At 60.8% G+C, this 19,493-nt stretch overlaps 1 protein-coding gene across 5 annotated transcripts in view; it reads right to left on the bottom strand.

Moving 5' to 3' along the window:
- Positions 1-19,493, bottom strand: part of BAIAP2 (BAR/IMD domain containing adaptor protein 2) — a 63,900-nt gene that overhangs the window by 2,835 nt on the left and 41,572 nt on the right. Inside the window, exons 7-15 of one of the 5 annotated variants that reach the window (XM_006064177.3) lie at positions 13,161-13,313; positions 10,271-10,495; positions 9,922-10,123; positions 9,072-9,273; positions 8,154-8,222; positions 7,647-7,809; positions 5,819-5,853; positions 3,291-3,338; positions 673-1,645 (exon numbers count right to left, since the gene is read on the bottom strand). In XM_006064177.3, coding sequence (XP_006064239.1) covers positions 3,311-3,338; positions 5,819-5,853; positions 7,647-7,809; positions 8,154-8,222; positions 9,072-9,273; positions 9,922-10,123; positions 10,271-10,495; positions 13,161-13,313 — 1,077 coding nt within the window. In that variant the 3' untranslated portion in view covers positions 673-1,645; positions 3,291-3,310. Of the gene's footprint in view, positions 1-672; positions 1,646-3,290; positions 3,339-3,692; positions 5,169-5,818; positions 5,854-7,646; positions 7,810-8,153; positions 8,223-9,071; positions 9,274-9,921; positions 10,124-10,270; positions 10,496-13,160; positions 13,314-19,493 lie in introns of those variants that run through there. The other 4 variants (XM_006064176.3, XM_044938680.1, XM_006064174.3 and 1 more) reach the window with 4 other exon arrangements.

The raw sequence follows: 19,493 nt of genomic DNA, 5'->3' as shown, positions 1-19,493 counted from the left end.
TCATTAAGAAGTCAAAAATAAATGGTAGAGTGGGTGTGGAGAAAAGGGACCTCTCCTACACTGTTGGTGGGAAATTGGTGCAGACCCTATGGGAAACAGTATGGAGAGTTGCCATGTGATCAGCAATCCCACTCCTGGGCATAGATCCTGAGGAAACGAATTCAAAAAGATAAATGCACCCCTATGTTCAGAGCAGTACTATTCACAGTAGCCAAGACACAGAAAAACCTAAATGTCTACTGACAGATGAATGAAGTAAAAATGATCATATATACAATGAGATATTACTCAGCCATAAAAAGAATGGAACAATGCTATTTTGCAGCAACACGAATGGACCTAGAAATTATACTAAGTACATCAGAAATACATCATATGATACCACTTATATGTAGAATCTAAAAAATGATACAAATGAACTTACCTACAAAAGAGAAACAGATTCACAGAGAACAGAGCTGTGGTTGCCAAGGGGGAGGTGGGATGGGTCTGGAGTTTGGGATTAACAGATGCAAATTATTATTTATAGAATGGATAAACAAGGTCCTACAGTAGTACAGGCAATTATATTAGGTATCCTATGATAAACAGAAAATAATATAAAAAAGAATGTGTATGTATGTATAAATGAATCACTTTGCTGGATGACAGAAATTAACACAGCACTATAAATCAGCTACACTTCAATTTAAAAAAAGGAAGGACTGGTGGCAAACCCACATTGTCACCTGCACCAGAGAGACCTTCCCCAAGGGGCTGCCCGGCTCTCAGCCACACTGTCTTTATTTTCTTCCCCAAAACAGTGTGACCATGGAAGCGTGTGCTGTGTACACCCTGAAGGGAAAACTGCGTGACCATGGAAGCGTGTGCTGTGTACACCCTGCAGGGTTAGAGGAAGCAGGTGGTGGCTGCAATTGCTCCAGGCCACTGGAGTAACTGTTTCCTGCAAGCCCTGGCCAGAGACTCTGGGGTGGGACACCCTTACCCTTTAGCACCAGAGGAAAGGGCAAGGCCCCCATGGGTGCCCACTACCTTCTGGAACATTCTGTGAAAGGACAAGCTTATAAGCCACTCTGACGGGGACACTTTAGTGACCCAGGGTGGGTGCTGGGGTCAACACTAGAATGACAAAACAGGACAAGATTTGGACTGAAGCCACTGTCGATCCTCCTGTCCTGGAAACGTCTGTCACCGCTGGGGGCGGATGCTGGGGCCAGTCAACAGCGGACCACCCAGACATGGAACAGCACTTCTTAACCCAAACGGGAGACGTCGGAGTGTGCAAGGGTCAGAGCTGTCAGGATGCGGGGGCTCCTCCCCCAGGGAGGGCCACGAGGCACTCTGGCAGAGGACCAGGGGCTGGGCTCTGTCCCCCTCCTGAGCAGGGACATGGGGACAGCGGCAGCTTTTACATGGAATCCATTTGCTGTCTTGGATGGGGGCAGGCCTGAAGTCTTGGGTATGGTGAAGGCAGGAGTGAGCCAGGCCCCCTGCCCTTTGTCCCCACTGCCCAGTCCTCTGCAGACCCCCTGGCCTGATAGGGTGGGACCCTTGCAGCCGAGCAGCATTCGGGTCCAGCCTCCCGAAGACGTCCGTCACTGAGGATTTGGGGGAGTCACCTTCGGTTATCTTCTGGATCCACTTCCTGAATGAGAAAGGGGGTGGTTCTGAGAACACCTGGGCAGCACGAAGTGCAGCTTGTATCCTGGAGCGACTCCAGAGCAGAGAAGGCATGGAGGGCAGTTACAGCACATACTCCAACTTGCGCCTAGACGTTTTCCTCTTACAACGTGTCTTCCACAACTGCAGAACGTCGGCCCTTCTGGACTTGACTTGGTCTCTTCCCCAGAGCTGTGAGCTTGGGCAAAGCCAAGCAAGGTCCCGCAACCAACCAGAGGCGCCTTGTGACACCCCTGCCCCGGAAGAACCATCCAAGGACAGGCCGTGGCCGCTGTGCTGTGTGCGCCCCAGCCCACTGTGCCCCTGGGGCTCTGTTCCAGACAGAGGCCACGCCAGCCTCCCTGGGCCTTCACCCCCTTCCAGTACCTCCAGGGGATGAGATCTACTGGGCCCTGATAACTCAGAGGGACCACAAGGGCAGTAGAGGTGGGGGTTGCTCAGCTGGGGGCAGGAGATACAGGTGTCTCAGAGCATCTCGTAAAGGGAGGGACAGAGGCAGGGGAGAAGGATGGCCCAGGCCATTCACGCTAAGCCAGCGTCGAAGCCATTTCCCCTGACACCGCCATCTGAGGAGCACTTGTCTCCCGAGTTATCCAGGAATCACACTGAAGCTCAAAAGAGAAGGGCGACAATATAAACAAACACTGAGCAACTTATAACCCTGGTGGTTCCGTAGTTAGGACTTCGCACTTCCACTGCCAGGGGCCTGGATTTGATCTCTGGTTGGGGAACCAAGATCTCACAAGCCACACAGTGTGGCCAAAACCAAACCCAACAAAGGTAGCAAAGAAGAGGGAGGGTCCAGGTCCTGCTGGAGTGGCCCGGCTGCCCACAGGGAGGTCAGCATCGCGGTGACGACCAAGGGGGTGAAAGGACCGCTATCTTTGTAAAGGGCCATGTGCCAGCTTCACGCGGCAGTCTTCCCAGGGAGCGGGGCTGGGGTGGGACAGGGGGAGCAGCGCTGCCCTGACCCAGGCACAGGCACCCAGAGCGGTGGGCTCTCCCCACCTGGCTGCCAGTGCTTGCTTTCCAGAGGCGCCAGGGAAGAGACCGTCACCAGGTGGGAGTTGGAGGCGGCCACTGGGGCTGAAGCTGGAAAGCCTGACGTAGCCCCTCAGCCACTTTGGGGCAGAGGGGAGGTGAGCGTGGGCACACTGCCGGGCAGAGGCCTGTGCCTGCTCCCCCTGCGTGCCTGTGGCTCTCTCCACAGCCATGGCAGTCTCCAGACCTGTCTTGGTCTCCCTAGCCCTCGAGGGGCTTTGATACTCACCAGCCCAGGAGCCAGCCAGGCCAGGTTCGGATCCACGCCCAGAGACTGGTCTGAAGGGCATTCAGCCCAAGTAGCCCAAAGCCAGCCTGGCAGCTGATCACCAGGCTCCACCCCGATTGTGGCCAAAGCACCCAGCAGAGGCACAGGGAACCCAGACAGAGGACCAGGCCAGACCCGCCAGCTTCCAGAGAGAGGAAACCCGAGAGCCCAAGGACAGGTCCAAGGGAAGCAAAGGCCAGAGCTGAGAGCAGAGGCAGGCTCAGCAGAGGCCCAGGTCAGAGGGTCTCCAGAGCTGCTGGGAACACAGGCTGACCAGCACAAGAAAACCAGGGCAACTTACTAACTCTAGCCAGGGGCCGCTCAAAATCTGGCCACTTCCACATCGGCGCTGCAAGGAAACACAAGGCTTGGTTGGTGCAGGTAGAGGGGGTGGGAGTGAGGGCTGAGGACCCCGAGGAGACGCACGCTGGACGGAGGATGGGGCTCCTGGCAGTTAGGCACGCCGCCTGGAGCCAGAACCACTGAACGCAGGGTGGAGCTAGTTGTCCAGCCCCAGGAGGGTGACCCGGGGTCAGGCCCACGTAGCTCTCACTGGGGCGGGGGCCTCCCCAGCTGCGCCCAGGGAGAGCCATGTGGGCCAACAGTATCTGCACCTTGGCTGTTCTGTCGGCAAGGTGGCCGGGCTTGCACAAGGCTCAGGAGCACGCAGCGGGGCTGGAAGGAGGTGCCACACTCAACCGGATGCAATAAATAAAACTTTTATTCAAACAACTGCAGTACAGGGCACAATTCAGATTTTTAAAAAAAAAAAAAGGGAAAGGAAACAGGAAAAATATTTTCAGCACTTTACATCTTCATACAAGTTTTGCGGTTTTGTGTCTACATTCATCCATTGAGCATGGAATCCCCTGGATTTGAGATCTTTTAGCAAAATTAGAACACCAACATAGAAGGTTCTTTTTTTTTTTTTTTTTTTACAAAGGTCCGTGTTCTGGCTTTGTTTTCTCCTTAAATTATAAAACAGGGTCTGTCTGCGTCTTGAGCTGCTTCTCTCACACACGCTACCAGGCACGTCCTAGCCCACTGGAGGGGGCAGGAAGGTTTGGCTAAATCACATCAGAAAAAGGAGGGTCCACAGCTTCACGGGGGCTCCCGCGGTGCGAAGGGCAGAGCAGCTACGCCCTCGCTCACTTCCCAGATTCAAGGCGTGAAGAGGCAAAACCAGTAGCCACTCAGTCCAGCGTGTCTGCTTCTGAAGCCACCGAGACACACAGAGACGAGAGCGTTTAGGGAGGATGCGGCAGGGTGCCCAGAGCTGCCCTCGCTCCATCACAGGCTGGTTAGAGAAACGATTTCCAGAACACGTGGGGGCGGGGGTGGTCTCTGGAGGTCTTTGGAATGTCCGAGTGCGGCCGGGCCCCCTCCCTGCCAGCGCCCTGTGCGGTCGCGGCCATGGTGCCCGAAGCTGGCACCGCGCTCTGGTCTGCACATCGTTCAGTGGCGTCTGGGACCCGGGAGCCGTCAGGGGCCCGGCCTGGCGGGCAGGGCCGGGGCCTCCCTCACAGGAGCGGCCAGCTTCCTCAGGAGGCCCCCTGGCTCGGCCCCAGCCCCTCCCTGGGTGCAGCCCAGAGCCTCTCGGAGCCCCCAGCACCCCCTCTCCCGACACAGGTGCCAGTGTGCGCTGGGGGTCGGACGCGAGATAACAGTGCGCACACCGGAGTCCATGCAGGTCTGTTTTGTTTTTCAGGAAAAAAAGAAAAAGTCCTTTTCCTGTTTTTCATCTTTTTGTTGTTTTTTTGTTTTGTTTTTTTTTGAATTTTTCTTTTTCTTCAGACTTTAGACCTGGCTCATGGTGAGCCTTCAAAGAGGGACAGCGCGGCATGAGTACGGCGGTGGAAGGGGGGCTGTGGCGAGGACGCCCCGCCGGCACCAGCCGGCCGCCTGGCGGGACGCACGGGGGCGCAGGGGCGGGTGTGTAAACACAGGGAACGGAGATGGGGCAGCACCATGGACCCTGGGGGATCACAGAGTCTGGGGTCACCAACTGAAAGGCGGGGAGGGGGCAAGTGGGAAAGAAAAACGACCCAGGAAGACACCAACGAGAGCGGAGGAGACCGATGGAGACCAGACAGACTGGGGGGCGGGGGGCGGCGGGAGCTCTTCTGAGCAGCTGCCCGGTCAGCGTCCTCACACTGTGGACACCAGCGTGCCGCTGCCGCTGCGAACAAAGCACAGGACAGCTGCCGGGCCACACGCCTCCTCGCGGCCAGCCGCCTGGCCCTCAGGGAGTGGGGACAGGAGACCCCCAGGGCCAGGGTGGAGCCCAGGTCAGGGGCACATGGGGCAGATGAGCCCCCCTCCTGGCCGAGAAGAGACGCCTGGATGCCAGGAAAGAGCCAGGCCACAAAGCAACCAGGCCAAGGGGTCATGCGGCGGCGGTGGGCCGCCCGGGGGCCTCCCCAGGAGAGAATGGGAGACCCGAGAGTGGCTGCAGTGGGTCCCTGGCTCCAGCCTGGGCACAGGGCCAGTCCTAACCCCCACCCACCCACAAGGGGAGCATGAAGGCAGCTCCGGGAGGGGCCGCTTTCCCCAATGGGCAATATCCGGGGACCCCCAGCTGCTGCCAGGGGTCAGGGCATCCTGCACTGAGGGCCCTGCCCTGTAGAGCGGACTGGGGAGGGCACAGCGGGGTGAGGGTCAGAGACCAGGCGCCCCAGGCCCCGCTGACTGTCTCGGAGTGGAGACACTGTGGTCTCCAGCCAGGCCCCAACCGAGCAGGCCTGGGAGAGGGACCACCCGACCCCAGCTTCCGGTGGGACGGCTCCCTACTGCCCACAGCTCCCGAAGATGAGTCTGAAAATCTCTTACCTGCTCACGGCCCGTGCCCCATAATCATCCAGACCCTGGTGAGGAACAGGCAGAAACAGGTCAGGCTGGGGAGCCAGGGGCTGAGGCGGGGTCTGCAGGACAGGGGTCCCTCCTGACCCCAGGGTGTGTGATGCTGCCTGCGGCTGAGGACACGAAGCGCCCCTCCCACCCCCAGCAGGGCCCTCCCCGATTCTCAGTGATGCCTCCTTATCTGGCCAGTGGACAACGGAGAGCTCACACAAGACAGGTCACCTGGTGACCCCCTTCCGCACATGTTCCCTGCGGCCCTTAGCTGTGAGGGTCATGTGATAAAAAACCCGGCATGTGAGGGCTTCCTGGGGACCCCAGAGCCTGAAACCATGGAGGGTGGAGGGTGGGGTCTGGGTGGGGAAGCTGGGCTGGCAGAAGCTGATGCAGGGAGGGCAGCCTGCCTCATGCATACCTGTGCTGGACCCTGGGCCAAGCGTCCCCCTGAGCCCCAACACTCCCACTGTAGCCGCCTGGCCCCAAAGAAGTTGCTGCCCCAAAGCCACCGAGGGGTACTGGGGACACCCTCCTCAGCTCTCTCAGCCTCAAAACCAAGTCCAAAGACTGGAATGCAAGAGCAGCAAGCAGTGGTCAGACCCCTCCAGGCATGGCCAGCTGTGCCATGGGGCCTGGTAGGGCTGGAGAGGGACCGGGGTGTCTCACAGCTCAGCAAGTGGGCCCCGTGACCCCTGAGGTGCCACGGCTCCCCCAAGGCTGGATCCGCCTCGCCCTCCCTGCTGTTCACCCTGACCCAGCCTCACTATCTCCAAGATGTTCCATCCAAAGGCCCAGCCACACCACCCACCTCTCCCCACTCACCACCTAAGTTGTCTCAAATCACATGCTCACTGTGCCTAAATCATCAGTTCCCTGAAGACACCCTGGACACCTCATACAGCGTGCACCAGCTGAGCCTTCCTCGTGGCAGGGAGGGGTGGGTGAGGCCGCTCACGACAGCCTCCAGACACGGACATCTGGACAGGGCGAGTCGGCCACCATGTACCCAGAGCCCTTCCTTGCCTTGCCCACTTCTGACGCCACACTGTCAACATGGGAGCCCCCTGGGAGCGCCCCCACCCCACGCTGTTGGGTCAACTCTCTGGCTGCCCAAATTCTAGAGAAATAGGAGTTTTCTTTGATTCCTCTCCCGCCACCTGGGTCCCCTGGCTCCCAGGCAGAGTGAGGCTCTGACCTGGAGACCAGCATGGAACAAAGTTGCTGGCCCCTGCCCACCGTGCCACCACAGCAAACATCCTGGAAGTCTGGGCCCTCTCCAACCCATGAGCTTCCCAGCAGAGCTGTGGGGACCATCCACACTCACATCACGGGCCCACCTTGACCTGAAGACCACCCTGCACTGGAGGACCGCTGGGTACCCAAGCCTTGATCTTTTCCCTCTGGATCCCTGGTTCCAGGCAGGCTGACCACACATGGCTGGCCCTGCCTCCTAAGAGCCCAGACACGCTAGCTAGAAGGTTCTGGTCACGTCTCAGGCAGATACGGGGTAGCCACCCGTCTGCACTCAAACCCACGACTGCAGGAGCCTCCTGGGTCTCAGGGAAGGAGCTCCTCCTCCCAAAAGGTGGCGTCCAGAGTGATCCCCAGGCTGAGGGTAGGGCAGACAGAGGGGTAACCACGCTTCTCTGGAGCCCTGAGACTATAGAGGATGCTGGGCTGTGACCCCTGAGCAGATCACTGCAGGGGTGTTAAGGCCGAATCCAAAGCTCCGGAGTACCAGGCCTTTTGGGGGAGGCACCCTGAACCCGCCCGCCTGCAGCCCCCGCTGCGGCCCCGCACTCACCTGCGAGAACGCGGGCACTGCCACGCTGTAGGGCCTCTGCTTGAAGGCGCCGGCCGTCTGGGTGGGGAATGCCCGGGAGGACGTCCCGTAGTCAGGGGGCGGGAGGGCCAGGTCCTCCTTGTCCAGGAGGTTACCCGTGCTGCTGCTCTTGCCCTGCTGCAGGCTGCGGGGGTGGGCAGGGCGATCAGCCGGGCCCAGCTGGGCCCCCTGCTTCTCTTGCCCCACAAGGAGGATGGAATAGAAGCTGGCAGTGATGCTGCCTGGGTGGGCCTGGGCCTCCCCCAGCCCCCACCCCGCCCCCTCTTAAGAGCAGAGTGTAAGGCATGCCAGGGTGGTAAGGGGAGCCCAGTTTGCCCTTGCTGCCGTCTTGGGTGAGCCCCCACCCCACCCCACCCAGCTCTCAGACACCTCCACCTCTCACAGCACCTCCACACCCCTGGACTCAAGGGTCTCAAGTGTGCAGCCCCTGCCCCGAGCTACAGGTCACCTGCCCGTCAGCACGCTCACCTCATGTGCAACCTGTCCCCGCCGTCGTTGTCCAGGACTCGGGTGTAGGAGAAGGGAAACCAGCCCCGCCTGGAACAGGAGGCCCCGTCAGAGCGCGTCAGCTGGCCCCAGGTCCCACCCGTTCCCCTGCCCAGCTGCACCCATCTGAGGAGGGGTGCGTGCACACACTCCAGGGAGACCAGGAGACCCCACTGGGGCATCCATCCAGCTCTGGGCCACCTTGCCCTGGACGGGAGTAGGGCTATGGGTGAGCGAAGGTGCCAGGACCCAGCAGGGCTCTAACTTCTTCAGCAAGCTGGATGGGATTCCTGGCTCAGCTCCACATGGCTGCAAAGCCACAGACCCAACAGGAGAGGCTGCCCAGAGCCCCCACTGGGAGGGTGCCCCTTGGCACTCAGAGCTCCCCACCCAGGATGGCACTTGCCAGGAAGCCAGAGCCAAGCTCAGCCCAGCCTCTCCCTCCCTGGTGGAGGCAGGCTGACCCCTGGGCAGGGGTCTCTCAGCCCACCTAAAGACACATGCACGATGGTGGTGGTGGTGGGGGCAGTTGGAAGGGACAGCCCCTGACCTGGGCAGCTTCTGGCTGAGCAAGAGCCAGGCATTGGCACAGCCTCTTGGCAACAGGCGTCAAACTGAGCTGTGAAAGTGTGGCCCGTGACTCAAAGCCACTTCTAGAACCCTCACAAGAGTGGCTCACGTGCACAGAAAGGCTCTGGGGTGGAAGGCTGGCTTCTCCTGACTGGGAGGCCATATGCACACGTGGGGTGCTGGGCTGAGTCAAGGGACATAAAAGCGAGGGCTGGTGGGGGTCTGTCCCTCCTAACAGACCCGTGGGACCTGGATAATCGGTCTGAAGGAGGACCCAGGGACAGGACGCAGGGACCTGGGTCAGGAGGCTGACGCCCCCGCCGGACTCACATCTTGGTCTTCTCGCTCTCGCCGTAGTGCCAGCCGTCTCGGGCCTCGGGCACCAGCAGGGTGATGAGGTCACCCTCCTTGAAGCTCAGCAGGGTGCTGTTGTCCCCGGCCGCGTGGGAGAAAATGGCCTTCACCCGCATGCGGCCGTTGCGCTCCAGGCCGGCGGCCATGGAGCTCGAGCGAGGCAGGGTCTTGTTCTCAGCTGCCGGGAACATCAGGGCAGGTGTGAGGGGGAGCTCCACCCCACGCGGGGAAGGGCGCAGTCACCCTCCCGTCAGTTCGGCTGTCTGACCGTGGGACACTCGGAGCCCCCAGGTGGGCCTGGAGGTGGACGCTCCACGCTTATGGATGGCTGCCAGGCCTCCAGGGCTGTCTAGCTCAGACTCCGGAGCTGGGAGCTGGGGTGCGTGTGGATGCGGCCTCTGACCTGCGGCTCATTAGCTGGGGCAGTTCTCTGGGTCTTAGGCTCAGCTTTCTCATCTGCTAATGGGGAGACCCTCACAAGCCAAAGCCCACTGCTGGGGCTGCAGGAGGGGGAGTGCTGTCCATAGCAGATGGGCTGGAGGCAGGGCAGGGAATGGTCCCACGGTCAGCAAAGTGCTCTCCAGCGACGCTCACCCGCTCTTGTCGCTGCTGAGCTGCTGGCGTCCCTGCGCTGCCCTGCCCTGCCACACTCACTTCACGGGGGAGCCCGGTCAAGCTCAAGGATCTGGGATGGAAATCTCGCAGCGGTCCCCAGGGTGCTGCACACACGCGTGCCCGTGAGCCTCCGGGCTCCCCCCAGCCTCCCCTCGGGGATGCCGTGACTGCTGTGGGCCAGGTGGGCCTGGGGCCCCAGTGGAGCGCTTACTGGTGGCGTAGCTGTTCTTGGGCGCCACACTTTTGCGCACGGGAAGCGTGTTGGAGTAGGAGTCGCTCAGCTTGCTCTGAGACTGCGGGGGAGACGTGGACTTGGGCTGGGTGGCCTTGCGGTCAGCCCATGGGTTGTAGTCCTCGCTGTCTGGGCCCGAGACGCCATTCATGACGGGTGCGTTCTCCTGGGCAGACAGCCGCTGTCGAGAAGAGGTGGTGTGGGTGTGGTGTGGCAGGAGGGCCTGAGCCCGGCAAGGTCTCCCTGTTAGGGCACCCCAGGATGCCAACCACTGGCACCAAGGGGAACCACCTCCACACCCACAGAACTTTCTGAATCAAGGACTTACCCCCACAAATGGGGCCAGTTCAGGGGGCACCGGCAGGGGCTTGGCCCCCGGAATGGGGTCTGAGATGACCAGGTTGGACTTGGAGGCCGACAGGCCGCTGGGGAGGATGGAGCCGTTACTGTTGCCCATCTGCTGCATCAGCTGCACGGCGCGCTCAGGGATCTTGTTGGGGTCGGCACAGGCCTGCTGCCATAGTGGCAGCTTCTGCGCCAGCAGCTCCTTGCCCTAGAGTGGAGGAAGCCGAACAGGGCGAGCGTGAGGGCCAGCTCAGGCTTCCGTAGCCAGGGGGGCCTCCCCGCAGGGCCAGGAGAGGCCAGGGCCTGTGGTCCACCTCACAGACACAGCCCCTCGGCTCCCAGCTGGCATCAGGTGGCTCCTGAAGAGACACACCCAACCCCAGGTAGGCACACCGGGCTGGGGCTGCTCTTTGCCAGGTGGGGTGCCTCAACCAGGTGAGCCACCTCTAAGTCCCTGACTCCCGACCTGGGAAAGGGGCCGGATATGGTACAGCGTGCCCCTCAGCTGAGAGACCCCTCAGAATGAGGTCAAACCAAGGCCTGACCTGAAAGGGGCCTCCCCAGGGAGTTGAAAGAACAGAAGCTCACGTGGTCAGCCATGGAACAGGATAGGCTCTTCGTGGGCCAACCATGAGGTACTAGAAGAGTGCTGTTCAGGTAGATTGAGGGCACTGTGGGGAAGGGACAGAGCTGCCCAGGGCCCAGCTGCAGTCTGCCTCCCACCCCAACCCAGGGGCCCTCGAGCCCAGCTGTCCCTCCAGTGTGCTCCGGCGTCTGCCCAGGACACAGGGGGCCGGAGGGCACAAGGGCCTGACAAAGCACGAGGAAGCCACAGGCCTGACCAGGGTCCCAGCATGGGAGAGTGGCCAAAAGCAAGACACTAGCCTGAGATCCCCTGCAGCCCATTCAGGGGTCCTGGATCCAAGGCGTGGACACACTTAGGGCCCTGGAGACGGCTCTGCCTCCCCTGTCCTAGCCCTCTGGCCAAAGTGGGCTACCCTACCTGCAGCACATGATACAACTGTGTTTCCACGCAGATCCCAGACCCACCCTGGGTGGAGCTTAGGGCAGTCAAGGTCTCCAGGACCTCGGATGGGTCTGTCCAGCCCTGTCTCTCCTCACTTATCTTCCCACTTCTTTTGACCTGTGTCTGGGGCAGGGAGGTGGCGCCCACATGGGAAAACTGGGGGATGTTGGACAAACAGCCCTTTGGAGCAGGCCAGGGCCCTTCCCCCAACTTCCGGTTTAGACCAGGGGCCAGCAGACCCCTGCATGAGGGCTGGCTGCTCATCTGCGTAGAACGTTTAACTGGAAAACAGCCAAGGCAGTTGGCTTACATGTCAGTGGCCACATTCCCTGTGCAATGGCCCAAACTGAAGACAGTTACAATCCAGCGTCTGGCTGAAAGGAACAGCTGATGGGTCTGGGCTGGTGGTGAAAAACTGGGTCAGCAGGAACCCTCACCAACAGGGCCCACTCAGGGATCCCCCTCAGTTGATGGCCCTGTCATTGTCAGGCCTGAACCCAGGCAACAGGGAAATGTTAGCTGCCTGCTGCTAGGAATAGCAGTGGGGCTCTGCCTTCATGCCCTGGTGCTCCAGACCCGGGGCTTGTGCCTTTCTCAAACCTCCTGGGGGGCTGGGGTCGTTTCTTGGGAAGTCATCTCGCATACACACGATCTGCCCTCCCGCAGGAAACAGAGATGGTGGCATCCTAGAAAAGGATGGCTTTCCTGCCTTCCTTCCGGCAAGGATGGGTCCGCGCTCTCCTGAGCAGCCACAGGGCCCAGCGGCCGCCAGAGGGCGCGCACGCCTGCCGCACGGCTGCTGGAGCCGCGTGGGCGCTGCGGCGGCCCTGCCGGAGCACCGCAGCTCTAGCAAGCCCCTCCCCGCTGCCAGCCAGCCCCCAGGCACAGGACCTGAACGCAAAGTCTCACGCGGCGGGGTGGCCACCCCGACCCTGCAGAGGACACAGGGCCCATCACTGCCCTTGCGCCGCACCTGTGGCAGCAGCAGGCCCTCGGGCGCCAGGCAGGCAGGAGCCTCTCCATGGAGGCTGAGGGCATCTGCCAGCCTGGGGACCAGACGCTGAGTCAGGCCAAACACGTGTGAGGTGCGGCCCCCAGAACACCTTTATGCAAAAAGGACACAAATGAGGGTCTCCCTGGTTGGCTCGGGCTGCCTAACCACACCTAAGCTCTCAGAACATCCTGGAATGTTACAGCTGACAGCTCTGACCGCACTCCAGTTCCTACCTGTGGACTACGGGGAACGGAAGCCCCAGTGAAGTTACCTGTTTTTTCAGGGGAGATGTGTACTCTGGGTCGTGCTGGCCTCGGGGGGCTAAGCTGGCCTCTACAGGGGCTGGTACTGCAGCACCTCCCAAGGAGCTTGCTCCCTGGAGAAGACCCTCTCAGTGGGCTACTGATGTGAAAAGTGAAACTTGAAGAGTTGTTCAGTCATGTTCCACTCTTTGCGATCCCATGGACTGTAGCTCGCCAGGTTCCTCTGTCCATGAAATTCTCTAGGCAAGAATACTGGAGTGGGTTGCCATTCCCTTCTCCAAGGGATTTTCTTGACCCAGGGACTGAACCCTGGTCTCCTGCATTGCAAGCAGATTCTTTACTGTCAGAGCCACCAGGAAAGCTTGAGTTACTGGTGTAATTGCTCTCAAAAAAAGCAGCTGGCAATTTCTACTGGGAGTTGTAAAACATCTGCAACCTTGACCTGGTAACTGTCCTTCCAGAACTCTCCTCCTGAGGAGATCAGCACAGTGTTCCCTCATCACAGCTCAAGGTGGGGCACGCCCCCGTGTTCCCCAGGGAGGCAGTCTCTGCCAATGAGGGCCCAGCCCCTTGCGGAGCAAGCACCCACCTTGGAGTGGTAGGCAGCAGAGTTCTTGGCCACGGCGCACTGCTTCTCCACCAGGAAGCAGAACCTCCGCCTCTCCTCGGTGAGGGCGGTCTTGTAGCCGTCGGACACGTAGCTCTCCAGCTCACCCTGCTTGTTGCCGATGGCGTCGATGTACTGGGGGTGGGAGAGGCAGATGAGCCCGCAACGGGACAACACCCCGTCAACCTCCCGTTCTGAGCAGCCCCACAGAGGTGGAGCACACCTCCCGGCCAGCCCACCAGGGTGGGCGCTTGGCCGTGTGACTCACTTTGGCCATGAGGCTATCCCGCTGAGCCACTGCCCTGGTGCCCTGGCAGCTGCATGTGTGGGGACCACGTGGCAGACTGCCCGGTGAGGCTGGTGTGGCAGCTCCCTCAGACCCAGACACCAACCATAAAAGCCATCCTGATATTCGGAAGATCAGGACAGCTCAGCTGGCGCTGTGTGTTGGAAAATGACTAGTTCACGCGCGAATCCCACGGGAGTGGGCAGAGAGCACAGTTCGATGCTACAGCACACCAGAACACTCTGGTTCTGCAGGATGGAAAGTTCCAGGAACAGTCCCAGCAAGACGGGGCAGCTGTCCCAGGGAGGCCTGCAGGCCCCCGCGTCTATGTGTGGCCCTGCCTCTGGGACGCAGGAGAGCCTTCCAGCCCCCTCCCTGTCTGCCCTCCCTCCCCCAAGCCCACTCCACGCTCCACAAGTGGCACAGACTCCTCTGTCCTGAACTGGGATCCCCCTCCACCGCGCCGGCCGGCCACGGGGACCAGCCTTCACAGAATCAAGCCCCATCCTCTGGCAGGGGCAGACCCGGGCCACGAGGGGGCGGCCTCCCCCGCCTGACTCACCGCCTCCCCCACAGCTCTGACTCAGCAAGGGTGGGCGCAGTGCAGGCTGTTCCTGGCCCCTCCCTGGTCCCCCCTCGCAGCGGCGCGCAGCTGGAGGGCAAACGCCTGCTGGGTGTGGGCCGTCCCCAGCGCTGTCCCCAGCTCAAGGCTCTGCCAGTGTGAGCCTGCCTGCCCAGCACTCTCACCAGGACAGGGACCCTGCTCCCCCCTGCATGTGCAGACCACCCTCCCTTCAACACTGAACCCCACTCTCCTCACCCTGAGAGCTTAAATGGGCCTCCACATGGCCAGCCCACTCCCTGACCCTGGAGGAATCCGCCCTGGCCCTCCTGAGCAGCCGCACGGCCGGCCAGGCCACGAGGTGTGCCTGACAAAGTCCGAGCAGGAGGGGAGAGGCCCTCAGGGCAGCCCTGCTGGCTGCCTCCACCACCCTGTCTCCCCACTCCCGAGCCCCACGTTATGAAACACGTGCACACCCAGACCTTCAGCCTCTGCCCCTCCAGCCTGCACAGTGGCTCCTCTAGGAAGCGGGGGAGTCTGTAGATGTGGGGTGCCACAGCAGGCAAGGCTGTGCTGTGTGAAAGGACCCCTCAGATGCTGCCCACCAAGGGGCTGGCTCACACCCCAAAGCCCCCATGTGGACAAGAGGCCTGAGGGTGGGAACACCCGCTGGACACAAGGGCCTGGAAGGGGCAGGGCTCGCTCAGAGACGGGGACACTGATGCAGGCCCCTGCTGCCCGCGTCCCATCACCTAAATAGCACCCGGCATTAGACTGAAACCCCCCAGGGCCTCCGCCCACTCTCCTCCGTGGCTGTCCTACCCGCTCCGGGGGACAGTCAAACATCGGTGTGGCCTTGCAGGCTTCAACCAGCCCTGAATCAAGATGCCTCCCTTGGCCTGCTCTCGAGTACATGGCTGCACCTGGGCTCAGCTGCGACCCTGAGAGCCCCCTAAGGGGCTTCTAGAGTCTCTGCAAAGCTCCAGGAGGAGAACTTTGGGGTTTAACTCTAGTAAAAGCCGAAGCCAGCCGGTCCCTGGGGTCACTACCTCCCACCCTCCGGGGTGCCACTCCAGTGCCAGGCAGGCCTGGGAGGCAGGGTGGGCGTGGGGTGACTGGGTAAGAGAGGCTGAGGCCCTGAGAAGTCAGCACAGAGCCTCGAGAAGGCAGGCCCAAAGGAGGCACCCACGGTCACCTAAGCAGAGACTTTGGGGGCGGAGGAAGGCACCTCCGTGAGCGGTCACCCCAGGACAGCGGTGTAAACCGGGACGCGGGCCCCCCGGGTCCACCCGCCCCGAGCCCGCTGCTGAGGACGTCTCCTCCTCTCACCGCCTGGCGTCCCGTCCGTCCTGCAGCCGGTTTCTGGGTTTTCAGGCTGCAGTAACGTCTTTCACCTCAATGTTCCCACTCCCTGGAGGGGAGAGAAACTGGCTCCGGGCGAGCTGGCGCGGGGTGCTGGCCTCATTAGCTGCCTGGCAGCCTCCCGTGCCGGGGGAGGAAGCGACAGTTTATTTTTAAGATTTCCATTTACTCAAACGAGCCCCAAGATCGGCCAGAAGCAGCTCAGGTCTCAGGCAGGGACCCGGGGGCTCCCGGAGCCACGCAGTGTCTTTCCAGGACCACACCTGCCCGGGATGGGGCAGGAGAGACGTCGCCCTGGCTGGGGTGCCCGGCCCAGGAGAGCTGACCCTTCCTCCTCACCCAGCATCTGGCCAGGACCCAGGCTGCCACTTCTGTCAAGGAATAACTGCCAGCCCTCCTGACCTTCCCCAAAGCTGCCTCCTTGCGGAGAGAGGCCACCACTTTGAAGGGCAGACCCTAGAAATCTAGGCCAAGTGAGGAGCTTCGTATCCAAAGTGGCGGGAGAGGAGGACACCCCAGGCCACACTGGCCGCTGTGGGCAGGGGACATTCCCAAACACGCAGGAGTGCCCACACTCTCCGGGACGGGCAGAGGACAGAACGTGCCTCACCTGACAGCTCTGAGGGGTTTCAAACAGGCCACAGAAAATAGCCTGAGCCTGTCCCCGCCACAGGCGGGCACAGTGGCCAGGCTCCCAGCGTCCTGCCTCCCCACCCCCTACCCCTGCTCCTGGCTTAGCGGGTGCTATGGCGACGGCACTATAGAAACACCCAGCTGAAAGCATTTAAGACCCACGGAACGCTCCCACTTAGTCACCCTGGGCTGAACAGCCCTGTAATCCGAGAAGACAAAAGTGATCGGGACACACGTCTCCTCTGTGAGCGGCCTGGTGACTCAGAGCGGGGGAGGGGCGCTCTAGCAAACACCCGGGGCTCTGGTCTCCCTCACCCAATAGGCCAACCCAGCTTTCCCACATTTCTCCAAATTTCTCAGAACCCCCATGCGGTCCCTAACCGCTGCAGCTGGGGAATGACAGGGGGACCTTTGGCCCTCAGCTGTCACTGCCCATGACCATCACTCCAAGGAGACAAGGAGGGAACCCCGGCAGCTGTGATGGACAGAAAGGAACAGCCGGAATGGGATGCCCCCAGCTGCATCCAGTCACTGGGTACGTTCTGGGGTCAGCCGGTGGCTTCCCTGGACCCTTGGACCCTGTGCCCAGGCCAAGAACAGGATGGCCAGCCTTCGGTTCAGCGGATTGTTAAGAATCTCTCTTAAGCACAAGAGCTCCAAGCAGGGCTGGGGACCAGGGCTGAGCAGAGGGCAAGTGCGCCCTCCTTCCCGTAGGCCAGCAGGTGGAAAAGCCAGCAGTCAGCAGTATGGGGCACGTGCTGGGGGCACATTCTCAGGCAGAGAGCGCAGTGCCACTCGCAGGCGACACAGACCCGGGGGCCCAGGCTGCCCATTTTCCCGAGAAGGGGCCCACAACCATCACTAGATCGGCAAAGGGTTCCGTGACCAAACAGATCCCACTGCCCCTGCCCTGCTGGGTGCACTTACCCACTGGAGTCCAGGAAGAATATGCTGGGAGGGGCATGCCAACAGCATCCCCGAGTCCAGACCCCAGGAGAGAATGTGAGGCCACTTCCGTCCACACCAGTGGGTTGGACACGCTGACAAAGGCCTTGAGGCCCAAGGGGACGGGTCTTAGTAATCTGCGAGCACCCTGAGCCAAGTCCTTCGGTGGCTGCTGGGGAGCCCAGTGGCTTCTGGGATCCATGCCACCTGGGTCTGCTTTGCTGCCCTGGGACCTGGAGGAGGGCAGAGCCTGGGCTCCCGTGCCCACTTGCTGAGTGGCCAAGTCTCTGGACCCTTCGGGTCTCAGGTTCCTCAGGGGCTGAGACAGAACGTCACCACCCAACTAGGCAGCCCCTCCTCACGTGACCCCAGAGGTTTCGCAGGTACGGAATTCACACCCAATTTCAAAGACTCAGCAGGAAAGAGACAAACACAACACACCTCACTAGCATCTGGTGCAATGATTACATGTCTAAATAACACTCTAGACGTGTTCTGCCCAGTAAAACGCTTTTCCTGTATCACATTTATTATGTGCCCACCTCTCAGTGCAAGAAGACAGGTGCCATGTGCCTGGTGCTGCCCCCACAAGTCCTCCCAGCTCTGAAAGCATAAGTCGCTCCAGATTTCTCACAGTGTTATCTAGCTAGGCAGCCCACTGGGGGGGCTTAATCTGGGGAACTGGGGGTAGGTACGGGGCGGGGGGCAGAGTCCCCCGGAGGACTGAGCAGATGATGCCATCTCGGGACACAGAAGCCCTAAGAGGATACTCGGGCTTTTCAGTTGCTTTATCCAGAGGACCTCTGCTTATCTCCAAGGAAAGACAACATCCCACCGCTGGGATGTCTTGTCCATAGATGTCTTTCGCACTGAAAAGCTCTTTATAACGAGAACAGCAGACACATAAGGGGCTTAAACCACTGCCGTCAAACCTCATGTGTTATCGGAACCAGCCTCTGCCATTATCTTTTTTGAAGATCTAAATTATGGTTATTTTGTTTTTGCTTTGTTAATTACACATCCCTTTAAATAGAACGAATCTCTCCCCTTTCTCAGACCGCAGTCTGAGCCCAGGGAGGGGGAGCCGACTGCCGGAACTGCCTGCTTCAGTCAACACAGGCCCTGGCAACAGCCCACACCCCACAAGCCAGAACACCCGAGGCCCTGCTCTCGGCATCTCAGAGAGGGAGAGCGGAGGATGGCTAAGGACGCAAGGGGGGCTCTCAGCAGTTCTGGGTCCACCGGCAACCCCAACCCCAGTGGGTGGGTGGGCTGGGGTGGCTGGGCCATCTGCCCTCCTGACAGCAGGAGCCTGCCAGGGTCAGCAGCTCCAAGGACCAGGCTGCTAAGGACATGGTGCTGGGCTGGCAGGGATGGTCAAGGGCCCTGGCCCACTGCACTCAGGAAGCCGGTTTGGCCCACACTGGGGGTGACCCTGCCCCACACCTATGCCCACCCATCTGCCTCCAGCCTTCTCTTCCTGGCTCTCACCTCTCCACTGCGGTCTCAGCGGCCCCTCCCTCAGAGCCTGCACAAGGGCGGGAAGGACGCGCTGTGTCCCCATGACCCCTGCTGGTCACACGTCACACACCAATGTGAATCCCAAAGGCACGTTGACTGCTGGGTTTTCTAACAGTCACGGTGCCCCTCAGAGGCCGAGGACTCCTACCTAATCAGAGCTGGGCTGCGGGTGGGGCTGAGGGAAACAGAAACGGAAGAAATCCTTGGCCAGGTCCTGCAGAATCTGTGAGGGGGACGCGCACCCAGAGCCTGGCCAGCTCCACCTTCCCAAAGGGCTTCACCGGGGACGGCTCATGGCACAGCCACACCCCAGCCCAGACCCTTCTGTCAGAAGCCCCGGAGACCACCGACCAGCCGGGGGCCAGCTGCCCATCAGAATCACCTCGAAGCTTGGAGAACCTGACACTCAGGCTACAATACAGCCATGCACCCATGCCTGGGGAGGAGGACCCCGGGCCAGAGATGGCGCCAGATGAGGCCTGTGACCACACACTGTCAGACACGCAGTGCGTCCTCCACGACCGCCCCCGTGGCACTTCAGCGCCTGTGAGCCGGCAGTGACAGAGGTGTGGAGCGTGACCTCGCCGTGTGGTCAGCGCTTGGGGCGCTCCCTACTTCTAGAAAGAAGCCCGCGTCCTAATTTGCGCCCCAAATGCCTCTAAGTGCCTAATTCCTGACCTAAAATCAGTTCTCTTCATGGAAATCCCAAAACACAGTCTCAATTACCAGCAGTTCCTGAAGATGGCCGGCTCTGACCCAGTCCCCATCACGGGGAACCCATCACAGGCTGACTGGCGGTCAGTCTCCCCCGGCACCACCCGTGGAGCATGGCCCGCGGGCACAGCCCCACCTCAGTGCTCAGTGCAGACGGGCCGCTCGGCAGCAGAGGCGCCTAGGGGAGGCGTGTGGCTGCTCCAAGGGCCGACCTGTGCCTGGCAGGTGCCCAGAAGCCTCTCTACCCTCCCTGGTGAGTGTCCTGTCCACACTGAGCTCTAGTCAGAAGCGG

Source organism: Bubalus bubalis, chromosome 3 (genome assembly GCF_019923935.1).
Source record: "Bubalus bubalis isolate 160015118507 breed Murrah chromosome 3, NDDB_SH_1, whole genome shotgun sequence".
In the NCBI taxonomy this organism is placed as follows: domain Eukaryota; kingdom Metazoa; phylum Chordata; class Mammalia; order Artiodactyla; family Bovidae; genus Bubalus; species Bubalus bubalis.
The sequence above is the reverse complement of the archived record's forward strand: the minus strand, read 5'-3'. Positions and strand labels throughout refer to the sequence as shown.